At 48.8% G+C, this 20,604-nt stretch overlaps 1 protein-coding gene across 7 annotated transcripts in view; it reads right to left on the reverse strand.

Moving 5' to 3' along the window:
• Window positions 1–3,906: 3,906 nt before the first annotated feature.
• The window catches only part of STAMBPL1 (STAM binding protein like 1), a 46,061-nt gene continuing 29,363 nt past the window's right edge, over window positions 3,907–20,604 (reverse strand). For 4 of the 7 annotated variants that reach the window (XM_043980281.1, XM_043980282.1, XM_043980283.1 and 1 more), the window contains 8 exons: window positions 19,234–19,309; window positions 16,509–16,604; window positions 13,063–13,405; window positions 11,912–12,036; window positions 9,719–9,856; window positions 7,229–7,341; window positions 5,826–5,925; window positions 3,909–4,212 (listed from right to left, as the gene is read on the reverse strand). In XM_043980281.1, coding sequence (XP_043836216.1) covers window positions 4,156–4,212; window positions 5,826–5,925; window positions 7,229–7,341; window positions 9,719–9,856; window positions 11,912–12,036; window positions 13,063–13,405; window positions 16,509–16,604; window positions 19,234–19,309 — 1,048 coding nt within the window. In that variant the 3' untranslated portion in view covers window positions 3,909–4,155. Of the gene's footprint in view, window positions 4,213–5,825; window positions 5,926–7,228; window positions 7,342–9,714; window positions 9,857–11,911; window positions 12,037–13,062; window positions 13,406–16,508; window positions 16,605–19,233; window positions 19,310–20,604 lie in introns of all 7 variants that reach the window. The other 3 variants (XR_006354633.1, XM_043980286.1, XM_043980285.1) reach the window with 3 other exon arrangements.

A 20,604-nucleotide genomic window follows, 5' to 3' on the forward strand; every position in this document is an offset into this window, starting at 1 on the left:
GGAGGGAGGGAAGGTGGGGAGGGAAGAAAAGACCCAAAAGATCATGGGAGTGGAGCTTGGAATTGTGTCCCAAGGTAGGTTCTACACTAAACAAGAGGGTGGGTGGGGCCTGGCAGTGGGATGGGGGCAGAGCTGTAGCAAGAAGCTGGTGGTGGGATGGCAAGGATAGAGGCAGGAACAGTCCCCTAATATGGGCTGGGGAGCTCTACAGTCTAGTGGGGCTCCTTAGGTAATGGGGGGGGGGAAGAGGCCCAGGAACCTATGGCATGGGAGAGATGCAGGAGTGTACTGGAGCCAGGTCATCCTGAAAGCTGGTTGTTAAATTTTCAGTGTGAGCATTTATACCCTGGAAATGGACAAATGTTATGCACTTGGGCTTGGCTTATTGTTTGAGTGATTGTCTAGAGTTAAGAAAGTGATGAAGAAAATGTTGATGATGCATATTAAAGTTAAAAATGTGTCTCGAGTTAGAGTCAGTTGTTAAATATTTACTAGCGCCTCCTCCCCTCCAGGATTTCTCACACTGGCATGGTCCATGCTATTCATGTGAACCTGAATCACTTAAACTCTCTGACCCACAGTCTCCTCATCTGTAATATGAGAATATAATAACAGCAACAGTCCTGGCCTGACAGGCTCAAGTGAGATAATGGTTCCAAAGGGCTTTGCAATCCTCAAAGCAGTAGACAAAAATCAGTCATCGGCTTCATCTCATTGAGGAAAGAATTCTGAGCTTCTCCTTTTCTGAAATGATTTCTATGAAATACTCCATTTGTTCCAGATGGTCAATAAATGTGGAGAGATGCTCTGGTAGAATAAATGCCCTTTTACAGATGAGAAAACTGAGGCCCAGAGAGGCACTGCACCACCTAGCTGCCCCAACAGCACTCTAATTCTTGATTAATATTTGGCCTTGTTTTTGGTAAATGTTTATAATTTATGGGGGGCAGCTAGGTGGCGCAGTGGATAAAGCACTGGCACTGGATTCAGGAGGACCTGAGTTCAAATCTGGCCTCAGACACTTGACCCTTACTAGCTGTGTGACCCTGGGCAAGTCACTTAACCCTCATTGCCCCTCAAAAAAAGCATAATTTATGGGTCTCTTCTTGGGCCCACAGGATTTTGAAGTGAAAGACCCACAGCAGCTACTGAGACCTATCCTCTCATTTTACACGAGGAAGCTGAGGTGCAGAGGAACTGAAGAGCAACTGAGGTTGAATTGGAACCCAAGTCCTTTGACTCCGTGTTCTAGAGTGGATTTGGATTCAGGCCCAGGCTGGATGTGACAGTCTCTGGGGCCCTTTCAGTTGGCACTCCACTCTAAGAAAGCCCTTCTGGAAGTCCCGTTAATTGGGTTCACCCTTAACAACGAAACTTTCTGTTGCCTAAATTCTCCCTTTGTGCTTTGATTCCAGGGCAGTCTTTTCACTCTCTTTTAAAGGAGGTGCCGGGGCAGCAGGATGTCCCCTCCCTTCTCAGGAAAGATCATGGCCCTCCTGGTGAGGGGGGGAGAGGCTGACTCTCTCCTGATTGGTCCTTGCAAAGGGATGCTGGCTGTTTTGTCCAGCCACATCTCTGCGTTTCCCTTTGGGTCTCTCTGGAAACCTCGAGGCAGAATGTTCTTGCTTTTCCATCGATTTGCCTCTTGTTCCGGCTGCTCACCAGCTGCTGGCCTGCTCTTAGCTGCTAACCTTCTGGGTCATTTGAGGCTCTGGGGCCAGTAACAAGGCCACACAATTGGCTCTGAGAGTCGGAGTTAGAGGAGTTGGACCTCACCAGCCGTCTCATCCAAGGTGGTATCTACGGGCATTCAGCCAGACTCCTGCACTGAGATCCCTCCAGAAGACCCTGGGGAGGTCTGAGGGGCCATGGAAACCATGCAAGCAGCCTTCCCAAGAGCTCTCTGCATAGGGGGCTCTCTGCCCCCTCACTTCCTGCGCTTTCCGCCTGTGCTCCAGGCCAGCCTTGGAAACCACCTGGGAGGGCAATAGGAGAAAAGCACTCGCAGCAGGGCTGCCCAACTCTCCCATTTAATAGATGAAGAAACTGAGTCCCAGAGAGGGGGAGGGATCAAGGGTACAAAGGTAGCAAATGGTAGAATCAGGATTTGAATTCAGGTCTCCTGAGTCTGGGTCTAATGCTCTTGACCCTCTTGCTACATCGCTCTGTGTGAATCCATCAGGAGCATCCTATGGGTATTAAATGTCAAAGTGACTCATCCTAACTCTAGACTTTCATTGAGTAAAGGCAGGGGACTATGGATGAGGCATACTACTTAAACCATCAGAACCAATGTGTTGGGTTTTGCTGAAAATTTTTTTAAAGCATTGTTACAAGGGATGAGTAAGAAAGGGAGGGGAAAGAGAGAGAGAGACAGAGACAGAGAAGAGGGAGACATTTGGAATCAAGAGGTAACAAAAACATAATAAAACAATAAAATAAAGTAAATTTTAAAACCTTACCGTTAATAATTGGCAGCAGAATGTCCAAGGAAACACGACAACAGACACCAGGCTGGTTGGCTACAATCTTCTTTTACTATCTTCTTACCAGTCTCAGACTTTAGGTCACAGACTCAGACTCTCCAAGCTGGAAGTGGCCTTAGAGATGGTCTGTGTTAAAATCCAGCCTCAGACACTTACTATCTGTGTGACCCTGAAAATGTTACTTGACTTCTCCCAGCCCATTTCACCATCCAAAAAACGAAGCTAATAATAACACCAACTACCTCGCAGGGTTGTTGGGAGGATCAAAGGAGGTAATATAGGTAAAGTCTTCTGGAAGCCTTGGAGGCTACACAAATGCTAGCTACCATCATCATCGTCAGGGTTCATGAACTTATTTTTACAAAAAACATTTGGTAAGTATTTCAATATAATTGGTTTATTTTGTAATCCTATTGATTTTAGTTTAAAAGGATGATCCTGAGGGGTCCAGAGACATCACCAGACTGCTAAAGGGGTCTATGGAACAGAGAAATGAGGGGAAGAGCCTCAGACCTAGCCCACTCCATCCCTCAACGTGAGCCCCATCTATCCCCTCTCCTGCCAGTGTTTGTCCAGCCTCTGCTCAGGGAGCTTGGGTGATGGAAGCCCCTCTGCCTCTGGAGCACCCATAAGCATTTCTCTCAATCTGCTCTTGAGAAGTAGTACCTTCCATTATCTTTCCCTTAAATGCCAATTTGGTGGTTCTACAGAATCTGGCTTTATGGTTTCATCCAAGCATTCACCCTTGTTCTCCTCTTTTCTGTTTGAACCCTTTTTGTGGGGCAATGAGGGTTAATGACTTGCCCAGGGTCATACAGCTACTAAGTGTCAAGTGTCTGAGGCCAGATTTGAACTCAGGTCCTCCTGACTCCAGGGTGCTCTATCCACTGCGCCACCTAGCTGTCCCTAAATCCAATCTCTTGACAAAGTCTGCAGTTGTCTCACTAAACACGTGCTTTCTGGTGTCCATAAATATGGACTGTCTCTTTTTGGAGGTCTGTTCTCTGGATTTTTTTTTATGGTGAGGCAATTGGGGTTAAGTGACTTGCCCAGGGTCACACAGCTAGTAACTGTCAAGTGTCTGAGGCTGGATTTGAACTCAGGTCTTCCTGACTCCAGGGTCAATGCTCTATCCACTGCACCACCTAGCTGCCCCCCTGTTCTCTGGATGTTGTGAGCTATGCTCCAATTTGGATACACTGAAGGCTGAACTTGAGCAAAATGATATCAGAAGGGTCTCAGGGTCTTCACGTTGCTCCATCACAGCAGTTAAATGGGAGTTCTGTTCAGAACAAATACTCAGAAATTTCATTTAACTGTTTGGTTTAACACTTTGCCAAGAAGAAGGGGATGATGAGTCCAAGACCTCAGTGAAAATAGCCAAACCTCTGATGACTCTCATGGAAATGCCAATCACCATGTTGCTGTTTGCAACTCGATTTATTATTTTTGGTACACGAGGAGATTCCAGTTTACCGTCACCATGAGCTCTGTCTGTCTCGAGTTGGAACATTCCCAAAAGAAAACAGCAAAATAGGTGAAAACAATAAATATCAAACCATCTGATCTAAAATGTATAAATATAAAACATCAGTTCTGAAAACGTCTTAAGAAAATCTGACAGCCGCATGTCCACAGGGCCAGGGTATCTGTCTGTCTTTGGGCCTCATCACCTCAGGTCCAGCACTGTGACGCTTATGTCTTGGTCCACCACATGCTTGCATGTCTAGGGAAGAAAGTTATGTGTTAGAGGTTGAAAATATCTGACTAGCGGAATGTTCTTTTAATGTTTGTCGCCTGATTTTATGTGGATGGAACCCTGGGTTTCAACTCAAGAATGACTTATCAACAGGTTGGTTTTCATTAGAGGGACAAAGGTGGAAGGGGAGTGAGTATGTGGGTGTTCTCCCTACAACCACTGGAAAGAAAGTCATTTCACTTATTTCTACCCAAAAAAGGCTGCAGGAAAACAAAGAGGCAAAGTATGGCATGGAGGGAAGAACCCTGGGGTGAAGTGACTTGGGTGGGAGTTGGTCCTCCACCTGGGCAGTGTTAGCAGATTTGTCTGTACAGACCCCATGGATTCCTGTAGCGGGGGGCCACCTCCATGTGATCCAGGATTACCCCAAATCACAGAGAAGCAGAGGGACCGTGAAAAGAACACTGGCTCTGGGGTTGCTGGCTTGACCCTGGGCTATTCAGTGTTTTTATTAATGAGCTGGATAAAAGCACAGACTGTACACTCCTCCAATTTACAGAGGACCCCGAGTTGGGAAGGACACTACAGAGGGCAAAGTTGGGAGCCACAAAGATCTCTACATACCACTAGTCAGTGGGAGGTACTGGACCTGTGATTTTAAGGAACTCCCAGAGAGGACACTCCCTCCACCAGTGCAGGTCAGCACCTTCTGCGTCTTAGAGGTACCCAGAGCACTGACTTACTCAGGGTCGAACAGCCAGTGTGAGTCAGAAGCAAGACTTGAACCCAGAGGCCAGAACTCTCCTCAATACAACACATTTAGATTAGATCTCAGTCTGACTCTGTGACAGCACTGCTTGGATGGTGTAGCTGGGCTGGGCTGGGGGCAATACCCACATTAATGGGATCATGGACCTCAAGCAATTTGATATGTGAGTAGCTCTGGGATTCTCTAAACACAGAAACAGAAAGGCTGTCCGACTCACCACCAAAGCAACAAGACAAAAGGGGGAAATGTGGTCAAGGGAGTTTTATCTTCATGATGCCAATTAACCAGTTTTGCCAAACTTTTTAACATTCTTAATACATGATTCCCTCTCCATTCCATAATGTCATGTAATTCACTGTAATGTACGCCATCTGAGGGGGCCCAAGATGCAAGTCAAATAGCTTAACCATGGAACTAACTTATTCTCCTCTGTAAGGTTATTTGACCTATTTCCATGAAGTCAACTCCCTGCGCCATGTCAGGTAGGGGAAGGGTAGACCTTTAACTGACTCTAATTGGGGGCCACTAGGTGAGAAATAAATGATCAGAGACAAAAATCAGAGAGTGTATGAACTGTGAATGATGAGACCCATTCCATAGCAATGAACAATGGCACCATATTGAATCACTCGTCCTGATGATGAGTATATATACACATATAATACATACACAAAGAAGCTATGCTTTATCAGGATGGAGAACTCCCAGTGTGAACATCTCCTCTACTAAAATAGATGGCAAATTGTCTACAGTTTAGTAGATAAGTTCTATAGGGGCATGATGTGAAATTGTCAGTGGTGGGATTTGAACTCACGTCTTCCCAAGCACTCTAGCCTCTATTTCTCCAAAAATGAACCAATACTCTACTTACACTGAATAGCCTGGGATCCTTGGTGTGGGGATGAAAGCCCTTCTTTTTACAAGCAGAGACCTCCAGCATCCCAGCACTGGTGAGTCTGAAGACGCCCGTACTGGAAGGAGAGAATACAGACTATGCACACACTGCTTCCCTCTTTAGAAATAAACTCCAGAAGGGCAGGGGCCTGTTCTCTTTGATCTTTTTACCCTCGGGGTGTATAGTGCCAGCACACAGAAGTACTTAGTGTGTGACTGAGGGCCATGTCGGGCCTTTCCTTAGAGGCTCATGAATGGTGAATCTCTCCCGTGGATGTCAGCTGCTCCAAGGCAGAGACTCATTGTGGTCAGTCAACAAGCACTTATTTGGCTCGTTATTGGTCAGGCACTGCTACACACTGGGGAGAAAGAGGAAGGCAAAGCCCAAATCCCTGCCTTCCAGAGATCCCAGCAAACCAGTAAGTAGATTCATATGAGACAGAGACCAAAGAGGAAAAAGGGAATTTGGGGTGGGGGGAGAGACTTTGGGGAGGACCATGGAAACTTCTCCTCTTTTCAAAGAGGCCAGCTCAGAAGAGAGCACCCATTGTGGCCACAACCATCCATGACTGGAAATGGTAGCATCTGTCCTGAACCCTCCAGGGGCTCCAAGGATTGTCTGATCCATCCAACTCTGGAAGCACTGACTTGTGCCAGGCTCTGAGTGGGTATGGGGAGGTATGGAGGTATGGGTATAGCTCCATTCCTCAGGGGGCTCCCATTCTATGTGGTGGGGGGGAGGGATAACATGCACAGAGAGGAAGATGCATGTGATTGTTTTAGGAGGGAGAAAGCATTGACATCTGGGGAGATCAGGGAAGACTTCCTGTAGGAGGCGGCACCTGAGCTCCTTCCTCAAAGGAAACCAGGCAGGAAGGAGGGAGTGTACTTCAGGTATGGGGGACAGGCTGCGCAAAGCCAAGGAGGTGGGAGATAGAATGTCGAGTCTGAGGGACAGCAAGTGGGCCAATTTGGCTGGAACATGATATGTGAGGGGGGGATAATATGCAATTGGTAATCTGGGGCAGGAGCCAGACAGTGAAGGGCTGCTGGTCCCCAGGATCACAGATTTGGGGCTGAGACAAATGTCAAAGACCACCTAGATCCACTGCTTCAGTTTATAGAAAAGGAAACTGAGGCTGGGCAGAGTGGAAAGGGGGCTGAGGCTGAAGTCAGGAAGACCTGAGTTCAAATCTGGCCTCAGATACTTCCTAGCTGTGTGACTATGGGCAAGTCACTTCACCCTGTTTGCCTCAGTTTCCCCATCTATAAAATGGGAATAATAATAGTACCCACTACTCCGGGTGGCTGTGAGAATCAAACGAGGGAATGATCATAGAGCTCTCAACCCAGTGCCTGGCCTCGGCCTCCCAGACTCACTCCTTATGTTTGGGCGAGCAGACGATGGCGACGGCTTCGGGCAACATGAGCTGGTAGGAGCAGTGGGTGTGGAGGTCGACGCTGGACAAGAACGCCGTCTGCGTCGGGTGCGTCTACGGAGAGAGGAGGAGAACTCTGGCTAGAGAAAACCCGAACTGTGCCCTCCCTGCCCTTCCTTATGGAAGAAAGAACCAAGGCCCCCCACAATTCCTCTGCTTCCCGCATGGGGTCAAGGGCTCCCCAGCGCATCTGGAGAATGGGCTCCCTTCCCCACAGCCAGGTTCTAGAGGCAGCCGCTGGACAGAGGGGCTGCTCGGTGCTCCTCTGCTCCCCTCCCCTCTGCCTCTCTTGCTTCCTCCTTGCCTCAGTCCCCCTCCGCTTCCTGTAGACTGGGGCCATGGGCACTTTTCTCTGTCAGCCACGAGCAAGTCAAAAGTTGTCTGAGGAGGCAATGGGAGGGGCCCGTGAGCCCTGGGAGCCTGGGCCATGAGCTGGGGCTTGAGGGGCTGCTGGGTCCTTCAGCTGCATCGCAGGGACCCGCCACCCCAAAGGTAAAATTAAATTCACTTTGCCGACTCCTCCCAGGCCCTGTTGCTCTTTCATACACCCAGACACCTTTCCAGGGGGTCTCAAAGAGAGCCCCTCCTTACAGACTTTTCACTTTGAGGCACAGGAGGGAACAGCTTGATATGAAGGAAGGGACACGGGCTGGTCTTCTCACTAATTTTGACACAGCGCAATGTCAGCATGGCTGTTAGCCAAGAAGCTGCTTCCATAAATTCAGGTAAATTTCTTGAAATCGATGAAGGCTAGTTGAGTTCAGCCCTAGATGTTCATGCAATAATCCCCTCTGCTTTGTCATCTTGGGGGGGAGGGGAAGGTGTGTACAAATTGGCCCCAAACTATTTAATATTAAATCTAATAATCAAGTATTTGTTATTAATGATTATGAGCATGAGAGAGCTGCCCGAATTAGCACGTCTCTCCCCTTGGCCCCAATTCCCTCGGACATGCCCCTACCCCAAGATGATTTGAGGTAACACGTATAGGAATCTGGAAGAAAAACCCTAGTAGGCAAACACAACCAAGACCAAAACAAAGCACAACCCTCTCTGTTTTATGGTGGGAAGTGTATCAAGATCTTCTCAATGAAATTATACAGCCAGCTAATAACATAACGTTTGGCTCAGGATTGAATGCAAAGGGTCACCTTCTCTCTGCGTGGTGATCCCAAGCTGCCCATGACATACACATTCTCTTCAGCACGGGCAGCACAGCGATTTGGATGGAGGATTTTGCTGACAGGCTATTCCTCTTCAAGGGACAAGGGACAAGGCCAGCCAGGGGTTCTGGTTGCCTGAAGAAGTCACCCAGGACTACTAAACAGCTTTATCTTTCACCCAGCAGATGAAGGACAAAGGCAACTAATCTTGGGGGACAGCAGAGAAGTAAGGGCCAGAGCAGGCCAGATTTTAGGAACCTACAGCCTTTAGTACATGCTAAGAATAGGGTTTCTTCGGAACTGTCACCCACAAGGACTTTGTCTCAGCAAGAGAACAGGCTGGCCACTTGTTCATGGCACAGAGAGCAAGGTTTCCAGAATCCAGGGAGATATTTGGTTTAAGTTTTTTATCTGGTGTTTATTGTCTATGTGACAGTGGGTAGATCACTTAACTGCCTGTGCCTCAGTTTCCTGCTCTGTACAATGAGGGGGTTGTGCTAGATGGGCCCTGGGGTCCTTTCCAACATTAGATCTAAGGTTTTCCAGTTCTCTGACAGGACAAAGATCAATGAGCATAGCAGAATCTCTAAGCAAGAAAGTGCATCACAGGTCAATTAGCCCAAACCGGACCTGAATAAAAACCAGCTCTTTGAAAAGGGAGACGACCTCCAATGAGGGAGAACTTGCTACCTCCTGAAGCAGCCCGTGGCCCCTGGCAAGAGCTCATTTGGAGCGAATGTTTTCATCCATCAAACGGATATTTCTGGTTGTCACTGAATAATCCCCATGGAAGCCAGTCTTGACTGAACCAGCCATCTCCATGGACTTGAATAGATGAGAAGGGAAGAGCAGGTTCCCATTTTCTGGAGCAGGACTTCAGGCAGTGGATAAGCATTTGTCAGACAAAGATGCTAGTGAGGGCTCAGGATAGAGAGCAGGCGCCGGGGCTCCTCTCAACTCACAGACTGGCTCTGCAGCACGCCTGTGAGGAAGGTCTGTAACCATTATCACACGCCCCCTCACAGAGAAAGAGGTTCTGAGAAGCTACGGGGCTTGCTTATTATGGTCACCAAGTTAGTCAAGTTAAGATGTGGAATTCGAATCCAGGCCTTTCTTGATGTCCAGGCTCTTACAGCTATGACACAGCCTCACCAGTATTTGTATTTACGTAATTAGCACAAGAACCCAAAAGCAGATGCCATTGGGCAACCTGGACAACTGAAGACGAGACCCTGGAAGCTGGGGAGGGAGGTGTGGAACTTACTTACATGGATCCATCCCAGGGTGAGAAGGCTATGCTGGTCCTGAACGCTGAACAGCTCCTCCACATTAGCCACATCACAGTAGTCTGGGCCGGCTGACTGCTTTGGCACGATGACGTGGGTGATTGTAAACTCATTGTGTGTCTGGAAGAAGGGCAGTGAGAAGGCGCTCATCAGCAAGCATCCTCACACCAGGAAAGAAAGGAGCAACAGGGAGAGAACGCTGTCCCCTGCCAAGGTTAGGTCCCAGCCCAGGAAATGCCCAAGGGACAGGCAGAGTGGGTGCCAAGGGGCAGAGAGACCCCAGGCAAATCTTGTCATTCTAGGGGTGAACCTCCTGTTTAACCCATAGTACGAAGCAACAAATCCCTCCTTTCCATCCTTCCTTCCATCCATTCTTGCTTTCTTTTTTCCTCCCTCCCTTCCTTTCTTCCCCTTTTCAGGGCTATTTTATTCTGTGACGTTGATTTTGAATACTAAAGATGTTCACTATAGCTTTCTAACGCTTCTCACCACCTCCTTCCCTTATAAAAAGGTATTATTTGTGATCATATCAATAATGATGGGGTATGGCCTTTGCAGCCTATACCCTAACAGATGATTCTAGGGTAGGCAGGATACAACCTAAAATCCTGGTCAGAAGATTTAGGGTCTCAGACAGTTGCCGGGTAGATTTATCTGATAATTGCTGATGAATACGGCCTGTATTCACATGAGCTTTTGCTTCCTGATTGTAGTGACAGAGAATGGGACCTGGAAGTAGGACGACCTTGGGTTTGAATCTGCCTCAGACATTTCCTTGCTGGGATAGGTAACAGGCTGCAGCCTGTGCCTACTATTTGGAGACCAGCCTGGGCTGGTACAGAGAGGCCCTTCACCAGGAGGCTGGCCACATTAGGAAGAATTCTTCTGCCACAGCAACTTATGAAATAAAGAAAAATCACCAGTTCCATGTGGTCCCTTCTGTTTCTGCAGGGACGCTGGCAGAAAGCAGGGGAGAGGGTGCTAATAATCACAGTTTTTACATCATCAATAAACTTTCACGTGGCTGTAGGCACTCAGCCTAAGATCCTTGGCTAGTGGCTGATGAATAGACAGTGAAAAGAATTTGGAGTCAGGGTCTAGGTTAAAATTCTAGCTTTACTACTTACACCTTGTGTGCCTTTAGACAAATCATTTAGCCTCTTTGGATCTTTCTGTAAAATGAGAGGGTTGGATTAGATGGCCTCTGGGTTCACTTTTGGACTTATACCCAGGATCCCATTATCTGTAACACCAGGTTCAGTAGCCTCTCTCTTACAGATTGTAGATACCTCGACCATATCTTGGGGCAGGTATGAAATCTTGGTTTGTGGGGCAGCTAGGTGGCACAGTGGATAGAGCACTGGCCCTAGAGTCAGGAGGACCTGAGTTCAAATCCAACCTCAGACACTTAACACTTACTAGCTGTGTGACCCTGGGCAAGTCACTTAACCCCAATTGCCTCGCTAAAAAAAAAAGAAAAAAAGGAAAAAAAAAACAAAGAAATCTTGGTTTGACTGTTTCAAAGATGTGTGTGGTCTTAAAGATACAGTAATGGTACCTAATCTCTATAGGAGGGACCACTGAAGGTGTTAAAGATCACAGAACATGGATCTAGGCCCTGAAGGGACCGACGATTTTGGCCCATCCCTTCCCGTCTCTCATCTGGGGTAGACCAGACTGGCCCTAAGGTTTCTCTTAGCTCAGTCTGACATGCTACGACCCCGTGATGTACCACTCAAGTCCATGAACTGCATCACTCTTGACCTTAACATGAACAACACCAAATGGTAGTCAAGAGAGAGGAATAACCAACGGACAGTCTGTGGGCCCCAGCGGAATCCTAGAAACACCAGGGGAAGTCAAGGAATGTTTCTAGCCCGTTGGATTGCCCTCCACTCCTCACAGCATCTTATGGGAGGCCATGGATGAGAGTTCAGCAGGACAGGGAGACACAGATGGAGAGTGACCTGTTTGCAGGGAGGGAGCATGTTAATTGGGCTGATCCCAGACCCTTTGGAGGCCCTGAGGAATGATTTAAACTCAATCGGATGAGGAAATCTGTGAGGAGCTCTGCCAACCTCAGGACTATCGAGAGGTCAGCGTACATTAATCTTGTCAGTGATGGCAGCATTCACTGCCCCACTGGGCAGAGACTAAAGGCTGAAGCCCACGTACCAGTTTTCCACAGAGAATTCCACAGGTTTCTATCCCCCTCACTGTATTTGACTCCGCTAGTAGCAGGAATTGGTGGCAAAGGTCCCTGGGCAGCAGGACACATCGAAGGCCCTCCACCACCAGGTCTGAAAGAGACAGGGAGAGACAAGGAGCTGGAGGCTAGGCCAAGTGTAGTCCTGGAACATTCTTGGGAGCAGAACACAGGAGTGAGCACCCATGGCAAAAGACGGATCTCATTTCCTGAGGGACCTCATTTTGTGTTAAAGACGTACAGAGCTAAGAGCTAAGACAAAGGAAGCTGTTAAAGCAAGATCCTTGCTGGAATTCAAACCTGTCAATTCGACAAAGCACACGTATAGTGCCCAGTATCCCCAGCCTACTATGCCAAGCACTGGAGAGACAAAGTCCCTTCAAACAGTCCCTCCCCTCAAGGAATTTATTTCCTACTGGGGAGTAGCTAAGAAGGCGGGGTGATTTGTAGGGGAAGAGAATACTGATGGGCAGGGGCTTCAGGAATGTCTTCCTGGAGGAAGTGGTTCAGGACCTGAGCCTTGAAGGGGGTGGAGGGTTCCAAGAAATAGAACAGAGTGCATTTCAGAGGGGCTGAGGTGGGAGATAGAATGCCCAGGTTGGGGACCAGAATATGGGTCAATTCGGCTGGAACCCGGAGAGAAGGAATGGGAAATCAGGCTGGAAACACAAGCCGGATTCCAGTAAAAAGCATTTAATTTAAAAGTCAAAGTATTTCAATGCCAACCTGGTCATCATAGAGATTCCAAAGCACAGGGAGATCAATCGTTGAAACATCGCTCCCACATAGAATAACTGCTTATTATTAAACGGTCACTTTACACTGATGGTGTCCAACTCAAATAGAAATGGGGGCCATGAAACCACACCTAAGGATCCCTGCCCCCACACACTGACTTAGAAAACCACATATTAACATTATTTGGGTCCCATTGTTTTTTATTTGTTTTGTTATTATATTTTAATCTGGCCTGCGCTCGACACCTCATGGGCACACCATGGAAGGTGAGGTTACATTTGAAAGGGGCTTCAGCAAACTGTCGGACGACACCCAGTCCCCACCCCAAAATATGGCGCCAGTGGTCCAGCCTCCCGCAGAGCAGGGCCGTCCCACGACTTACTCTGGACGGCGCTCAGAGTGGCGGCCGGCTTCAGCGCTCTGTTCACGGGGGGCGACTGGCCAGTGAAGGCCGGCACGTCGCTTTTAGGCGCTCGATCGGAAAAGACACGGAGGGAGGGGTCGAGGCAAGGCAGGGCGTTGCCGTCAATCTGCTCGGACAGCGCGGGCGCCTCCTGGCTTCGAAGCTGGCCTCTGGCCAGCTCCTGCTTCCTGAGCTGGTCTTCGAAGAAGTGGAACTGCTCGGTCTCCAGCTGCTGCCGCCGCATCTGCGCGATCCGCTGCTTCTCCGCCTCGATCAGGCGCTGCCGCTCCAGTCTCCGGAGCGCGTCCGCTTTGTGCTTGTTCTGAAACGAGAGCATCGCAAGCCAGCGCTTTGCTAAGCGGGCGCCCCCGCGGCAGAGGCTGCGCCCGGGAAAGGGTCCCCCGGGCTCTGCTGTGCGAGGAGAGCCCGAGCCGGGCCCCCCGAGTGCCCAGAGCGCCTCAGAAGCACCGGGGAAGGTTTCCCAATCCCCACAGTAGCTGAGGCGCGTCCCGGCAATATTCTTTGGGATCCAGAAGGGAACGAGCCAGCCCTGCTTCATTTTATAGATGAGGGCGCTGAGGGCAAGGAAGGGGAAGGGCTTTGCCTGATCCACAACGGGACTGAGGAGCCAAGCTGGGGTTTGGACCCCGGGCCCCAGGTCGGGATGGCGATTGCTTCACACCTGGGGAGGACCCCTCAGCCAGCGCGATGTTTGAGGATGTCCTCTTCTCAGCAGATCCCTTCGCCAGCCTTCTCTAAGGCCACCGTTCGGTGACTCTGTGGATCTTGTACATACTGTCTCCCCGTTAGACTATAAGCTCCCTGAGGGCAGGGATTCTTTTGACGTTTCTTTGTATCCTTGGCACTCAGCAGAGAGAAAGGAACGCAGTGATCATTTAATAAATGTTTCTGATTGCCTTTTCTCTGGCTTTCTTCCAACCCCTAATATCACGTCTGACCCTAGGAAGTCATATGACAAAGCACTAGATTTAGAGGCAGCTCGGTAGCACAGTGGTTACAGCCTTGGAGTCAATGAATTAATAAACAGTTGTTGAGCGCCTACTATGTGGCAGGCACTGTGTTAAGTGACCAGGATACAAAAAGAGGCAAAAGATAGTCTCTGCCCTCAAGGAGTGTATAATCTAATGGGGGAAGCAATATGTAAAGAATTATGTATGTGTACATGTATATGTGTATAGATACAGATAGATAGATAGAGATATAACATATGGCAAGCTATATAGAAAATAAATAGAAAATAATTAACAGAAAGAAGGCAAGAGGGGTTGGGGAAGGCTTCCTGTAGAAAGCAGGGTTTTGGTTGGGACTTAAAGGAAGCCAGGAAGTTCACTGGTGTGTTCTAGACAGGGGGACCAGCCAGAAAAAAAAAAAATGACCAGAGCTAAGAGATAGTGTCTTATTCGTGGAGACCAGTGTCAGGATCAAGAAGATCTGAGTTAAAATTTGGCCTCAGATACTTACTAGCCATGTGGTCCTGAGCAAGTCACTTAACCTTTGTCTGCCTGTTTCCTCAACTACATAATGGTGATAACAATAACACCTACCTTCCAGGATTGCTTTAAGGATCAAATGAGGTAATATTTGTAAAGTGCTTGGCACAGTGCCTCAAATGCAGTAACCGTTTAATAAATGTTTGTTGAAAAAATTAATTAAATTGAAATTTGGAGCTAGAAGGGGCCTTAGAAGACTTCCAGTTCAACGTTCTCCTTTTTAAAGATGGGAACCTGAAGGCCAGGGAGAGCCTCGGGAGGTGACTTGCCCAGGTCATACAAGAGTAAGGCAGGTGCAGGATATGAACTTGGAACCTCAGACTCAAAGCCAAGCATTCTCTCTGTGGACCCTGTGGCCTCAGGCTGCCCCACCTCTTCTCCTCTCACTCACTCTCTTTTCAACCACTAGCAGCCTGGCTTCTCTTCCCTCAACAATTCAGGCCCCATCTCTTGGGCTGACTGTTTGGTGTCCTCATTGGTCCACCTGTCTCGAGTTCTTCCTCACTCTCACTTATCCCTCCCACAGCTACCAGAGTGATTACCCAAGAGCAGGTCTGATCACGTCCCTCCCCCCCCCCACTCCACCTCAATAAACTCCAATGACTCTATTACCTACAGGACCAGATAGAAACTCATCCTCTTGGCATTTGCAGCTCTGCAGGACCTGGCCCCGACTTGACCTTTCCAACCACATGATCCATTACTCATCCTCTAACACACTCTGGTCTAGCCATATGGGCCTACCTGGCTGTTCCCCACCTAGAATGCTTCATCTCCATCTCCCCTCCATGTCTTTGTTTGGAGTCATTCCCACCTGGAATTAGTTCCTCCTTACCTGCGCCTCAGAATCCCAGCTTCCTTCAGTACTCAACTCTAAGGCCACTTTCTACAAGAAGTTTTTCCTGATCCCCCTCCCAATGCCAATGTTCCTCCTCCCCATATTATATATTTGATTTTGTATATGCCTACATATGTATGCATTTATCTCCCCCTGAAAGACTGTAAGCCCCCAGAGGTCAGGGAATATTTTGCTTTTGTACTTTTAAGCCAACGATCCTGCACATAGTAGGTGCTTAATAAATGTCTGTAAATTGGTTGATTATATCTAAGAAGTGTGGGACAACCATTTCCAAAATCAATACCGATGTGGCACCACGCAATAATGTCATTCGAGAGCCTTGACCAAACAAAAGAGACAAGCAAAACAGAACATGCCTTTGGAAAAATGGGAAAGAAAGGAAGGTGGGTCCATGTTCTGAAGTCTGAGGTCTTGAGTACGGGCCTCCCTTCCGCCCTCCCTCCCTCTCCTGTGTTTGGGACCATGCTTCTTCCCAGAGAAGTGTCTGGAAGATGCCCCCCTCCCTGCTGGAAGGGATGATTTTCAGCAGAACTTGGGGTACAGCCATGAGACTCCAGATTCAGTGATAAAAGAGAGCACAATGCCCAACCTTCGGGGCTGCCCTTGTTCAATCCTGACCCACCAATGACCCAAGCCAAGATTCTGAACCTCCTCCTCTGACCTAAGTCTGCCAGGGACTGTCTTCTCTTCTCCACTGACCCTTGAGCTGTCTCCACTCAGACCCAGAGGCTCCATCTGTACTCCTGCCAGGTGGGCTGACTCAGGGCAAAGTGCCCACTTTAAATCATGGCCAGAAATCCATTTTCTAACACTTTGCTTTATCAGCTGCAGCAGAGACGTGGCGAGACCACAGGCCCGGGAGGGGCGGGGGGGGGGGGGATGCTCTGCTATAAGAATTAGGGGCATGAATTTTTCATTGACTTTTGACATCATCATGGTGTTAATTTTTCATCAGAATGCCTAGGACATTTGAGAGATGCATCACACAGAAATGAAATTGAAAGAAATGTTCGGCGCAGAAAAAAGACAATGAACAACACAGCTGTCCGACTTACTTTGCTTCGCAAGCATTCCTGGTATTCTACGTTATATTTCTTTAAAAGATCCTTTTTCAATTCATCTGTCCTTGGGAAGGCAATCTCCTTGAGTTTCTTTTAAAAATACATACACATATTGATCAGTAAAATACATACACATATTGATTTCAGGAAGACACTTTCAGATCAACAGCTGGGGAGCAGAGTGAGTCAAGGAAGACCAAAGCAAATGGAAAAATGCAAAATAAATCTGTCTTTCTTAAGAGCCCAAACAATACCATACAGGATCATGAACTGAGAGCCTGAGTTCAAATCCCTTATTGTACAGAGGAGGAAACTGAGGCCCAGCAGTGACTTAGGATCCCAGAGAGGTCATCTAGTGAAACCCCTTATTTTAAAGAAGAGAAACTGACTTTCAGAGTGATTGAGAGACTTCTCCAAGGTCACAAGCCAATTAAGTGTCAGAGTTAGGATTTGAACACAAGACCCGGGACTCCAAGTTTGGCAGGTGCTCTCCATAGCACTGCTAAGCCCCCAACAGGTAGTGATTGGCAAAGACAAGATTCAGGCCCGGGGATTTTGGTTCTGAGTAAAAGACTATCTGAAAATGTTCAGACAAGGGAACTTGGGGATGGGGGCATGGAGGGTCTCAACTCAAGTTTTCATTGGCTTCAAGGAAACTCCCTTCACTGATGGAGCTCAGCAAATTCCCCAGGACATTAAATAAGTTGTCCCAGGTCACAGAGCCTAAAAGATGTATGATAGGCAGGACTTGAACTCCAGCCAGCCCTTTACCCACTAGGCAATACTGCCTCTCCTCAGAGTAGATAATTTGCATTTCTCTTAAAGGCAAATGGCCCCTGGAGAAAGGTCAGCTGGGCTTGAATGAAGACAAGCAGCCATCGGCAGGACCGGAAGGAAAACATGATGCTTATTCTAAGTGAAAAGTATGTGTGGCTGGCTCAGGGAGAGAGCCTCCCTTCCTTCAGAAGGAACAGCTTGGGAAGTGTTGAACAGACTAGCAGAAATGATGAGAACCAGACTTCAGTTACAGTTGGCCTTGGAGCTAGGGAGTCTTGGGCCGAGTCCTACCTCTGCTGGGGAAGTCCAGGCCCCGGGGCTACTCTCTAGGACTATAAATGGTAAAGAAGGTAGAAGGGTTTCCTCGCTGGGAAGTCCCCAATACCAACCACCGGCCCAGACTCTACTTTCCTCAGCGGGCTCCTGGATTCCTTGAAGACTCAGCTCCGCTCCCTCCTTCTTCAGGAAGCCTTTCTGGGTCTGTTCCCCTCCCCTCCCCTGCTTCCTTTAGACGCTTCCCTCTGAGATGGCCTGCCCCCATCTTGTCCACACCTTGGAACTGGCACTCCGACCTGTTTTTCTTCTTCACATCTCTACCCCAGTGTTTAGCCCATAGTAAGTGTGTGCTTAACTAATAAATGACTGCTAGGGGCAGCTAGGTGGCACAGTGGATAGAGCACCAGCCCTGGAGTCAGGAGGACCTGAGTTCAAATCTGGCCTCAGGCACTTAACACTTACTAGCTGTGTGACCCTGGGCAAGTCACTTAACCCCAATTGCCTCACTAAAAAAAAAAAAAACCAACACAAAAAACCAAAACTAATAAATGACTGCTGACTGGCTCTTCTATTGTGGGCATGACCTAGTAGATAGAATGCTGGACCTGGCGGCAAGAAGAACTGTGTTCAAATCCCACCTCGGACCCTTTTGTGGCCCTGAACAGAGCGTTGCATGTCTGAGCCTCGGGCTGCACATGGAGACTTGCTAGGTTAGAGAGTGCTGGCATTGTGGGTATTGTGGAGGGAGTTGGGGCACTGATGGAATCACATGCACTTGACCTGCTGACCTGTGTACTGAAGGGATTTCTAGGGTGTGTGTCCAGCAATTTTCACAATAAAACAAATGCGGACTTCAGCCCTCAGAGAGCCAGGACATGGCTGTGGGGGAGCCATAAGCTCTCTAAGTCTTGCGAATCAGGCTATTTGAGAAAAACAGGGATCCGCTGGTGGCCGTCATTATGGGGCTGAACCTCTTGGGGGCTAATGGGTTGCTCCTAAGCACATTTAGGGCTAGGCTTGTCCCCGAGCCCACCCTCAAAGTTCCTCTAGCCCTGTGGTATCGGCCAGAGCTTGGGCTCCTGAGCAGGGCACTTGTGCGGGGTCAGCACCACAACAAGCCATTGGAGGAAGAAGTGAAGTGCCCAGCCCATCGCCACACTCTTCCTCCCCATCTGGAATATCCTCTCCCTCTAACTCCCCCTTCTAGCTCTAAAGCCTGGCACACATGGGTGAAAATGACTTGACCGGGGCACATTGGCTGCATTTTTCCAGCTGTCTTAACAATTAGAATGGCCCCCACCCCCACCTCACAAGGGATGGAGCCCGGGGCTGTGATCCAACATGGCCAGAATGCCAGGCTTGACACCTTGCTGGTGGAGTGGGTCTCGGGGCTTCTTCTCTCTGAGAAGAAATGAATGGAAGGATGGCTTCGCCACCATCCAGTGACTGAGTGGGTGGCCCCCTCATCAGCTGCCCTGGTGCGGTTAGTGTCAGTGAAGCCCCTACCCCACAGTGACCAAGTAAAGGTTCCCACGTGGCCAAAGAGAAAGCGAAATGACTGAAGGGCTGGGGTGTGGGGAAAGTGATGGGGATGGGGGAAAGGAGGCAGCAAAAGCAGGGCAGGGGAGCCTGCTGCCCGGCAGCTCCCTACCCCCACCCTGTGTACCTTCATGATGTCCTGTTTTTCTGGGATTGCGCACTGCTGATAGTCTCGGTGACTGGGCAGCTTCTCTACAAACAGTCTGGAAGAGGGAAAAGGAGACCTTTTGTGTTACATGGCAACATTAGGTAGATGACATCCTTGAAGAAAGGAAGAGTATATTTTTCATACATGAGATGCTTCATTCCTTCCTGTTCCTGCCTGGTTTTCCTCTGCTGGATTTGCTAAGACATTAGACTAGTCGGCTCAGCTCAAAAGGGAAGGGTTAGAACAAGGCCAAGGTCATGAACTGGGTGCTGGCATGAGCCAGAGGTCTCTAGCTAGTCTCCCCCACCCCAGGCTGAGGTGCCTCTTTCCCACTTCCTTAGGAATGCACAGAACAGAGATGTCAACAAGATTTTATCAACTTGTAATTTTGGCCTCACAACCCCCAAAGGATTGAAAAAGGCCTGTGCCCTGAGGCAGGGGGTGGGACGATAAAACAACAAAAAGCCCCTCCAAGTGGGAGGGAAAGCCATCTGCCAGGCTGAGACGTGGAGCCTGGACTGGAGGGGAGTAGGGGAGGTATGGCCCCCTTTAATGCCCTCCTTGGCAGCCGCTGGGAATGAGGCTGCTTGTTTTTCGACTGTTGCTAAAGAACTCATCCAGCCCCTTTCTCAAGCCTCCTTCCCAGTCCCAGAAGATCGGCAGAAAACAGGAGCCTCTATCAACAGATGAGCAGGGCTCCAGAGACAGCTCAGAAGTCAACACCGTAATGAACCTTCCTCCCAGCAATGGCAGGGACCCAGCTGGGCTGTGTGACTTCCCCGAGGCTACACATGGGGAAGTACATCAATGGAACATATTGTCATCAATATAACTTATGAAGTGGATGCAATGTATCCAGAGGAAACACTCAGAGATGCCGAGTGATGTGCTGGTCACACAGCAGTGTCAGCGGCAGGATCTGAACTCATCTTCCCGAACCCAAGCCCATCTGCTTTGCCATCCGCCCACTGGCTATGAGACACTGGGGAAGTCGCCCAACCTCTTTAAGCCTTCTCTGCTGGCTGTGGGACCCTGGCCAGTCACTGCTCCCTCATTTGCCTCAGTTTCCTCATCAGTAAGATGGGAGTAATAACAGCACCTACTTTCCAGGGCTGTTGTAAGGAGGTAACAGGAAATGCACTTTATAAACTTCAGAGTTCTATATAAACGAATGCTAGAGGTTATCGCTGTCATTATTATTGGTGTTGTTCATTTTGATCCATGGTCCCAGAGCTAAGTCACTTGTCACAGGGGCAGGACTTGACTCCAGGAGAATCCATCCATCACCCAGCCTTTATGAAGCTCCGGCAATGTGCCAAGCACCATGCTGGATGCTGAGATAAAATGAAG

The sequence above is a fragment of the Dromiciops gliroides genome, chromosome 2, assembly GCF_019393635.1.
Source record: "Dromiciops gliroides isolate mDroGli1 chromosome 2, mDroGli1.pri, whole genome shotgun sequence".
NCBI lineage: Eukaryota > Metazoa > Chordata > Mammalia > Microbiotheria > Microbiotheriidae > Dromiciops > Dromiciops gliroides.